This window comes from Leucoraja erinacea, chromosome 6 (genome assembly GCF_028641065.1).
Source record: "Leucoraja erinacea ecotype New England chromosome 6, Leri_hhj_1, whole genome shotgun sequence".
Lineage (NCBI taxonomy): Eukaryota > Metazoa > Chordata > Chondrichthyes > Rajiformes > Rajidae > Leucoraja > Leucoraja erinaceus.
This window is the reverse complement of record NC_073382.1, coordinates 9111329-9121895: the sequence shown is the minus strand read 5'-3', so window position 1 is coordinate 9121895 and position 10567 is coordinate 9111329. Positions and strand designations below refer to the sequence as shown.

The 10567-nt window shown below is 44.4% G+C and overlaps 1 protein-coding gene across 1 annotated transcript in view; it reads left to right on the top strand.

Moving 5' to 3' along the window:
* The first annotated feature begins 6502 nt into the window (after positions 1-6502).
* The window catches only part of LOC129697877 (proteasomal ATPase-associated factor 1-like), a 44764-nt gene continuing 40699 nt past the window's right edge, over positions 6503-10567 (top strand). The window contains exons 1-2 of the mRNA XM_055636577.1: positions 6503-6614; positions 6706-6746. Coding sequence (XP_055492552.1) covers positions 6559-6614; positions 6706-6746 — 97 coding nt within the window. The 5' untranslated portion in view covers positions 6503-6558. The remainder of the gene's footprint in view (positions 6615-6705; positions 6747-10567) is intronic.

Sequence of the window (10567 nt, the reverse complement as noted above, 5' to 3'; positions counted from 1 at the left end):
AGGTTTGAAAACTCATACCTCCAGATTTTGGGACAGTTTCTTCCCAGCTGCTATCAGGCAACAGAACGATCAACTAGTGTGCGGTCCTACCCTCCGGTCTACCTCATTGGAGACCTTTGAACTATCTTTAATCGGATTTTATCAGACTTCAATGTTCTATCTTTTACAAAATGTTGTTCCATTATCTGTGCACTGTGGATGGCTTGATTATATTCATGCATAGTCTTCGACTGGATATCACGCAAAACAAAAGCATTTCACTTTATCTTGGTACATCTGACAATAATAAACTAAACTGTTTAACCAGAAATTCCAAGACTATTGTTTTAAAGTTAAAATGAGAAAACTTTTTTATCATGTCAAAAAAAGGGAAGGCAAGACAGATGGTCTGTGGATGCAGGCTGGTGGTTTGATATGTAAATTACTCAGGTTGCAATGTTGGCCAAGATTTTCATGAGTCTTTTGAAAATGCAGCGTTCCCCTGTGCTTCTGCAAGCAGCCAAGTGTACTTTCCCCGGAGAAAGAAACCTACTTTAATATGCCAAACAGGTTTAATGTGGCTATTTCACTTCTAACTGCTGCTCTAATTGTAGGAAGGTGCGGGCAAAACGTGATTTAGCTGCATATTTTAAACGGCTACTGGTTCTTACTGATTAAGAAGGAGTCCCAATGTGTAAAGAAGTGTACATAAGATGTAAAAGATGCTGAAGCAGCTTCAGCGGTATCTGTGGTAATTAAAGTGCCACGGGTCCCTTACGTTTTGGTTGAGAACTAAAAAGATATCCTTAAGCTTTGGAGCAGACATGATTGAAATTGACAGGAAATTTTAAGCTTGACAAGAAGATTTACATGTGAAGAATTTAGAATAGATTTCCAGATAGTTTTATACGTGAGAATCTTGGAGTTATTGCATGTTTTTCTTGATGGATGTGCTATCTATTTATGTTTTAGCCTTGATTTATTTTTTTAAATGACAATTGAGAGAATAATGTAGATTTTCTGATATAGTTCCCAATGGGTATTAAACACAGAGATTGATAGGTTTTTAGATATTAAGGAGCAGAATTAGGCCATTTGGCCCATCGAGTCTGTACCACCATTGGATCACGGCTGACCTATTTTTTCCTCTCAACCCCATTCTCCTGCCTTCTCCCTGTAACCTTTGACACCTTCACTGAAAAAGAACCTATCAATCTCTGCTTTAAAAATACCCCAAAATCTGGCCTCCACCACCATCTGTGACAATGAATTCCACAGATTCACCACCCTATGGCTAAAGAAATTCCTCCTCATCTCCATGCTAAAGGTAGAAGCATGAAACTGCAGATGCCTGTTTGCAAATAAAAGACACAAAGTGTGGGAGTAATTCAGCGGGTCGGGCAGCGTTTCTGGAGAACATTGATAGGTAACGTTTTGGGTAGAGATTATGCTTCATTCTAAAGGTACTTCCTTTGATTCTGAGGCTGTGCCCCGTGTACTAATGGTATAGACATTCAGCGCAAATTATGTCTCATTAGAACTCTTCTATTGAACTAATAACCCCCAAACCAGCACTCAGATACACAGAATTAGAAAGTTTAGTTCCGTTTATTTTGCCACGTGTACCGAGGTACAGTGAAAAGCTTTTTTGTTACGTGCGATCCAGTCAGCAGAAAGATTATACATGATTACAATCAAGCTGCAATATAAAACACGTGGTCATTTTAAAACATTGCTCGTAAAAATGTTTTGTGCGTATATATATATATATAATCTATCTTGTTTGTCTGTCTGTCTGTCTGTGCGATCAAGGAACTACACCAAAACGGGACACAAAAATGTTTGCAGAATCTTACTTAGCTTTTTCCCGTGGTCGTTAGTATCAAGTTTCTTCACATTTGATGTTATATTTCACAAGTGATTGATATTTAAAATTAAATTACAGCCAACTTTGAAAATAATAACTGCCTGTGAGTGGGAAAGTTTTCTAGAAGCTTCCAGTGATGATGTCACAATGGCCCATCACAGTCGTCCAATCACAATGGGATCTCATTTACGCACGCTACCGTGAAGATTCCGACAACCGGAAATGACATCACAACGTGATCTCTGCTGCCAATACACAAGCTATGAGAGTTGACGGAGTGGGGGTGGGAGGAGACAATTTGTTATTTAAACATTGTCTTTAGTGGGGGAGTGCGAAAAGGGGAGAGGTGAGGGAGGAAGTGACTGAGGGTAGGGTAAAGGAGAGAAAGGCAATGGGATCAGCAGCTTCAAGGGGAGAAAGGAGAGTGTGAGATCCCCCCCCCCCACGTGGGAAGGATTGATTTGACTCAAGGGAGCACCGACTCAAAAGTGAAGTCCATTCATTGACTCCTGGAAGATCAGACTGCCACCCCATCCCTCCCCCATGTGGGAAGGATTCATTGCCTTCAGGGGACGCCGACCCTGGGGGGAACGGGTGATGGGGATGATTGGCTCCGGGGGGGGCGCCTGCCTCCGGGGTGAGCGCGGACGCCGCATTCGGGGACCAGCCCTCCCGTGTGATTCCGCACTCCCCCCCTCACCGCGCTGGGGGACAGGGCCCTACAGGTCCCGCTTGGTCTAGTATATACTATTAAAAGTCTCATCTTGTATTATGTATACGTGTGTGTGTGTGTGTGTGTGTGTGTGTGTATGTATGCATGTGTGTGTCTATGTTTTTCTACCTTCGTCAAAACGCTACGTGCTAAGAATTGAAATTTTTACAGATTATTACTCACATTGTTTAAGAAGGAACTGCAGATGCTGGAAAATCGAACGTAGACATAAATGCTGGAGAAACTCAGCGTGTGAGGCAGCATCTATGGAACGAAGGAAATAGGCAACGTTTCGGGTCGAGACCCTTCTTCAGACAGATGTGAGGGTGGGGGGGGCGGGAAGAAGAAAGGACGAGGCGGAGACAGTGGGCTGAGGGAGAACTGAGAAGGGGAGGAGAAAGCAGAGACTACCTGAAATTAGAGGTCAATGTTCATACCGCGGGGGTGCAGACTGACCAGGGAAAATATGAGTTGCTGCTCCTCCAATTTACGGTGGTCCTCCCTCTGGCCATGGAGGAGGCCAAGGACAGAAAGGTTGGATTCAGAATGGGAGGGGGAATTGAAGTGCTGAGCCACCGGGAGATCAGGTATGCGATCTGAGCGGAGGTGTTGGGCGAAGAGATCGCCAAGTCTACGCTTGGTCTCACCGATGTAGAGCAGCTGACATCTAGAGCAGCGGATGCAATAGATGAGGTTGGAAGAGGTGCAGGTGAACCTCTGCCGCACCTGGAAAGACTGCTTGGGTCCTTGGATGGGGTCAAGGGGGGAGGTAAAGCGACAAGTGTAGCATTTCCTTCGGTTGCAAGGGAAAGTGTCTGGAGAGGGGGTGGCTTGGGTGTGAAGGGATGAATTGACCAGGGAGTTACGGAGGGAGCGGTCTCTGCGGAAAGCAGACGGGAGATGGGAAGATGTGGACAGTGATGGGATCCCGTTGGAGGTGGTGAAAATGTCGGAGGATTATTTGTTGTATGTTACGGCTGGTAGGGTGGAAGGTGACAACAAGGGGGACTCTGCCCTTGTTACGAGTGGGGGGATGGGGAGTGAGAGCAGAGTTACGGGGTATTGAAGAGACCCTGGTGAGAGCCTCATCTATAGTAGAAGAGAGGAACCCCCATTCCCTGAAGAATGAGGACATCTCCGATACCCTGTTGTGGAACACCTCATCCTGGGTGGCGGTGCAGATGCAGCGTAGACGGAGGAATTGGGAGTAGGGGATGGAGTCCTTACAGGAAGCAGGGTGGGAAGAAGTATAGTCCAGATAGCCATGGGAGTCAGTGGGTTTATAGTGGATGTTGGTCAGTAATCTATCACCTGCGATAGAGATTGTGAGGTCAAGAAATGGTTGGGAAATGTCGGAAATGGTCCAGGTGTATTATCAAAGTCAAAGTATCATTTATTATCATTCAGACCTTTCAGTCTGAACGAAATTTCATTGCCTTGCAGTCGAAAGTATTATAGTGCCGTATTGCAGTATTATAGTGCTGGGTAGAAGTTAGTGGTGAAACGGATGAAGTCAGTCAGTTGTGTGTGGGTGCAGGAGGTAGCACCAATGCAATCGTCGAAGTAGCTGAGGTAGAGTTTGGGGATAGGGCCCTGGTGCGCCTCGAACAAAAATTGTTCGACGTACCCTACAATGAGGCAGGCATAGCTAGGGCCCATGCGCATGCCCATAGCTATGCCTTGTATTTGGTGGAAATGGGAGGAGTCAAACGAAAAGTTATTAAGGGTAAGGACCAGCGGAGGAGAGTATCAGTAGACGGGGATTGGTTGGTTCTGCGATCGAGGAAGAAACGGACGGCTTTAAGACCCTCCTGGTGGGGGATGGAGGTGTAGAGTGACTGGATATTCATGGTGAAGATGAGGGAATAGGGGGCCTAGAAAATGGAAGTTCTGGAGTAGACGAAGAACGTGTGAGGTGTCTTGAACATAGGTAGGGAGGGATTTAACCAGGGGGGGAATAGGATGGAGTCAAGGTATGTGGAAATAAGTTCAGTAGGGCTCGAACAGGTAGAAACAATGGGTCTTCCAGGGCAGTCAGGTTTGTGGATTTTGGGAAGAAGGTAAAATCGTGCATGCGGGGCTGGGGAACAATGAGGTTGGAAGTTTGGGAGAACAGGGAGCCGGGTGTGATGAAGTCAGTGATGGTGCTAGAGATAGTGGCCTGGTGCTCGTCTGTGGGGTCATGGTCCAAGGAAAAGTAGGAGGAGGTGTCTGACAATTGGAGTGAGGCCTCAGCCTTGTAGAGGTCAGCGCGCCAGACTACCACGGCACCTCCCTTGTCGGCAGGTTTGATCACCCAGTCTGGGTTGTTGTAGAGTGAGTGGAGGGCTGTAAGTTCAGGGGGGGGGGAGATTAGAGTGAGACAGGGGAGTGGAGAAGTTGAGGCGGTTGATGTCCCGCCGGCAGTTTAAAATAAAATGGCCTAAAGCCGGTAGATGGCCATGAGGGGGAGTGCAAGAGGAGGGGGTCTGTTGGAGAAGGGAGAAGGAGTCATCACTAGGGGGTGAGGACTCCTTCCCATGAAAGAACACTTTGAGGCAGAGGCGACGGAAGAAGATAATAGACAATAGACAATAGGTGCAGGAGGAGACCATTCGGCCCTTTGAGCCAGCACCGCCATTCAATGTGATCATGGCTGATCATCCCCAATCAGTACCCCGTTCCTGCCTTCTCCCCATATCCCCTGACTGTGCTATTTTTAAGAGCCCTATCTAGCTCTCTCTTGAAAACATCCAGATAACCTGCCTCCACCACCCTCTGAGGCAGGACGTGGAACTCATTGAGGTGGAGACGGGGGGAAAAAAGGTGAGGCCCCTGCTGAGGACAGACGGTTCGGTATCAGAGAGGAGGAGGTCAGGGGGGGATGGTGAACACATGGCAAGGATGGGGGTTGGGGCCGGAGATATTTAATACCACTTACAGACCAGCTTCTAAATTATTCAAGGTCATTCTCCAACTTCACATTCCTGACAACAGCTCAGAAACCATAGAGACTTCAATGCACATAGTTCTGAAATTTGCTCTGACGAAGGACCAACATTGCAAAGGCATAAAGTTACCCCCCCTCCCCCCACACACGCCCCTGCCCTCCACACACTCCCACGTTGCGTTGGGGGGAACGGGTGAGTGCTGGAATATTACGTTGGGGGAGCAGACCCAACCTGCACTTGGCCTAGTATATATATACACAAAACATTTTTAAGAGCAATATATATTGAATATATGCATACACATTAGTACACACATTATATGCACACACAAACACACTATATAATATATATAGTGTATTGGATCAATATATATATTGTATAGGAACATTATAATATATAATATATTAATGTGTGCACGTGTACATTATGTAATGTTTGTGTGTAGATTTGAGTATGTTTGAGTATTTGTACGTATGTACAAATTAATATAATATATAATGTGTGCATGTGTATATTATGTAATGTTTGTGTGTAGATTTGAGTATGTTTGAGTGTTTGTACGTATGTACAAATTAATATAATATATAATGTGTGCATGTGTATATTATGTAATGTTTGTGTGTAGATTTGAGTATGTTTGAGTATTTGTACGTATGTACAAATTAATATAATATATAATGTGTGCATGTGTATATTATGTAATGTTTGTGTGTAGATTTGAGTATGTTTGAGTGTTTGTACGTATGTGTATATTATATATATTGAATGTAGCCTTAAATAATAAGTATATTAGGTTTGGAAAGTATATTTCATGTATAAAATCACATGGCTAAATGTAAAATACTGCTCAATAATTATATATCTTTAAAATGTAACTAGTTCAGTTGTTGAGCTTCATTGCGACTGGGAGGAGCACCAGAGTCCAGGTTACAGCAGCCTCTTTGCTCCAAACGCTCTCTCCCACTGACTGAGCCGTTCAGCAGCGGGAGGAGGGGAGGGAGGTGGGAGGGAATTGCAGGCAGCGTTTGCGACTGTCTGGTCACTGCGGTGTACGGCAGTGTGGCACCGCCATGACAGGGGCAGGAGGTCGCATCTTCATCCAGAGCGACTGGGCGAGGGCCTTGTGGTAAATGGAGCTGATCCCACATTGTTCCTTTGTACAACCCTCTCTCTCTGCCGACGGGGCTCTAATGACTCTTCTCTTTTTGTCCCGACAGGGAGAATGAGAGGGAAGCCTGGGTTTCCTGTAAAATACCGGGTAAGCGCTAAGACAGGACTTAATGTTTAAAATAAACACCAGAGAGTGTATCAGCCCAACAAGGCTTACAGTGCTGACCCCTGGCTTGTTCTCGCCCCAACCCCTCTTTAAACAATATGACCTGGTGGAATAGTGAATATACATCTGCATTCCATGCTACAGCAACAGACAACCTCTTATCATCTGCAATACTTTTGACAACTGTGCCTTTTCCCACTTGTCCCCTGAAGACTTTGTTGCTGAATGCACAGAAAGATTCTGCCTCTTGGCTAGACAGAATCACAACACATCACTGAGGAAGGGTTTCGGCCCGAAACGTTACCTATTTCCTTCGTACCATAGATGCTGCTGCACCCGCTGAGTTTCTCCAGCATTTTTGTCTCCCCTTCGATTTTCCAGCATCTGAAGTTCCTTCTTGAACACTGAGCCTTGTTCCCCTTAAGGTCCTGTCCCACTTTGCGATTTTATGAGCGACGACGGGTGTCAGTGACTGACGCCCGATGTCGCCTAAAAACCGTCAAGTAGTACGACAGGATAAGACACAGCCGCGCTAAGGTATGACACTCCGCCTCACCAATTTCCACGCATCACCATAGGACAGGACACGTCACCATACATCGCCATAGGACGGCATGCAACAGCATAGAACAGCGCCTGTGACGTCACAGCCATCAAGTGGTGTCAATGTACGTCCACCCGCGACACTATACGGCAAGATACGACAGGTCGCGTCATCTGGGGCACGTGACGTCATTTGATTACCCAGCTTCCCTATATTGTTGAAGTGAGAGGTTGAAGATGTCAGTGCAGGCTGTGGCCAGTTGATTGGCGCACAATTTCAGAACCCGTCCAGGGACTCCCATCCATGCTGGCCTCTCCCTGGAAAAGCAGATCTGACTTCTGCCACTAAGATGTATAGGACTGAGCTAGCGGGGGATATCAGACTCGCTAAGGTGGAGCTTAGTTTTTCTGTTCAAAACTGGCGTAATAGACTCTGAGCTCATCTGCTAGAGATAGAAACATAGAAAATAGGTGCAGTAGGCCATTCGGTCCTTTGAACCTGCACCACCATTCAATATGATCATGGCTAATCATCCAACTCAGTATCCCGTACCTACCTCTCCATACCTCCTGATCCCTTTAGCCACAAGGGCCACATCTAACTCCCTCTTAAATATAGCCAATGAACTGGCCTCAACTACCTTCTGTGGCAGAGAATTCCACAGATTCACCACTCTGTGTGAAAAATGTTTTTCTCATCTCGGTCCTAAAAGATTTCCCCCTTATCCTTAAACTGTGACCCCTTCTTCTGGACTTCCCCAACATCGGGAACAATCTTCCTGCCTCTAGCCTGTCCAACCTCTTAAGAATTTTGTACGTTTCTATAAGATCCCCACTCAATCTTCTAAATTCTAGCGAGTACAAGCCGAGTCTATCCAGTCTTTCTTCATGTGAAAGTCCTGACAGCCCAGGAATCAGATGTGTTGTTGCCAGAGGCGGCCTCCAATTTTGACAAGTGGTCCATTTTACTAATAACTAATTTAATTACTGGTGTAATCATTTTACTAATTAGGCAAAGTAGACCATTTTTCGAATCTCTGAATCAAATACATAAAAGAAGGGTCTGAAGAAGGGTTTCGGCCCGAAACGTTGCCTATTTCCTTCGCTCCATAGATGCTGCTGCACCCGCTGAGTTTCTCCAGCTTTTTTGTGTACCTTCGATTCTCCAGCATCTGCAGTTCCTTCTTAAACACATAAAAGAGAACCATTGGTTCCAACATTGTATATCACTTATCATAATGTTTGAAAAACAAAGTGATATGAAGTGTCTTCCTATCATGCTAGTAGCATTAAGCATGCAATAACATTATTTAGGGACTTATTATGGCTCAGAAGGTCTGTTGACTGGTGAAACACTTAAGCTTGCAGGCTACCTGGTTTCTGGGCTTGTTCTTATTTGTAGTGAGACTGAAAATTTAATCTGCAGAAGCTGGTTGCCAGCTGTGTGACACAAGTAATTTCTGACTGTCAAACTCTCCCAGAATTGCTCTGAGAGTCCAATATACCACACCCGCAAACTTACTGAATGTCAAAACCATCAAGGAGTTTTAATTGTCTCAGACATTCACATTCAAAGTTACTCAAATGATTAAATGTTGGAATCATTTCTTCCAAAATGATCGGTAAAACTAAGAATAAATAAGTAATTTAAACACCAGGGAACAATTACCTATCATTAAATCAATTCCATTAAATAATAATGTATCTATTTGCTTTGTACTGGTGCATCTGTTTCTTCCATTTAAGATTAACGGGTGCTCTCGACTAGGTGCTGGGAAATTTGAAAGAGCAGCAATCAGCTGTGGGGAAGTTCAGAACTTCTGCATCGTGTGCTTTAAACATCTGTCCATTTTAGAGAACTGCATTTAAGCAAAATAACTGGGCCAATATGTTTCAATGTTAGTTTATTATCAGGTATACTGAGGTACAATGAAAAACAGAATTACACACTGCCACCCAGCTTTGTGTCATCTGCAAATTTTCTAGTGTTACATTTAATTCCATCATCTAAATCATTACTATATATTGTAAATAGTTGCAGCCCCAGCACAGAGCCTTGCAGCACTCCACTCGCCACTGCCTGCCATTCTTGGTACAGTGCCCTCCATAATTTATTTATTTGCCTCCGTACTCCACAATTTGAGATTTGTAATAGAAATAAATCACATGTGATTAAAGTGCACATTGTCAGATCTTAATAAAGGCCATTTCAATGCATTTTGGTTTCATTGTGTAGAAATTACAGCAATGTTTATACATCGTTCCTCCATTTCAGGGCACAATGTTTGGGACACAGCAATGTCATGTAAATGAAAGTAGTCATGTTTAGTAATTTGTTGCATATCCTTTGCATGCAATGACTGCTTGAAGTCTGTGATTTATGGACATCACCAGTTGCTGGGTGTGTTCTCTGGTGATGCTCTGCCAGGCCTGTATTGTAGCCATCTTAAGTTTATGCTTGTTTTGGGGACTAGTCCCCTTCAGTTTTCTCTTCAGCATATAAAAGGCATGCTCAATTGGGTTCAAATCGGGTGATTGACTTGGCCACTCAAGAATTTACCATTATTTAGCTTTGAAAAACTCCTTTGTTGCTTTAACAGTATGTTTGGGATCATTGTCTTGCTGTAGAATGAACCGCCGGCCAATGAGTTTTGAGGCATTTGTTTGAACCTGAGCAGATAGGATGTGTTGATACACTTCAGAATTCATTATGCTACTACCATCAGCAGTTGTATCATCAAGTGAGCCAGTACCTTCAGCAGCTATACATGCCCAGGCCATAACACCCCCACCACTGTGTTTCACAGATGAGGTGGCAGGCTTTGGATCTTGGGCAGTTCCTTCTCTCCTCCATACTTTGCGCTTGCCATCACTCTGATATGTTAATCTTCGTTTCACCTGTTCACAAGACCTTTTTCCAGACCTGTGGTTGCTCTTTTGAGTACTTCTTGGCAAACTGTAACCTGGCCATCCTATTTTTGCGTCTTGTAGTGTAGCCTCTGTATTTCTGTTCATTAAGTCTTCTGCGGACAGTGGTCATTGAGAAATCTACACCTGAAGAGAGTTTCTGATCTGTCGGACAAGTGTTTGGGGATTTTTCTTTATTATAGAGAGAGCTATTCTCAGATTCAGATTCAACTTTCATTGTCATTGTCAGTGTACAATACAGAGACAACGAAATGCAGTCAGAGTCAGAATCTGAATCTGAAGTGTTTGGGGATTTTTCTTTATTATAGAGAGAATTATTCTGTCATCAGCTG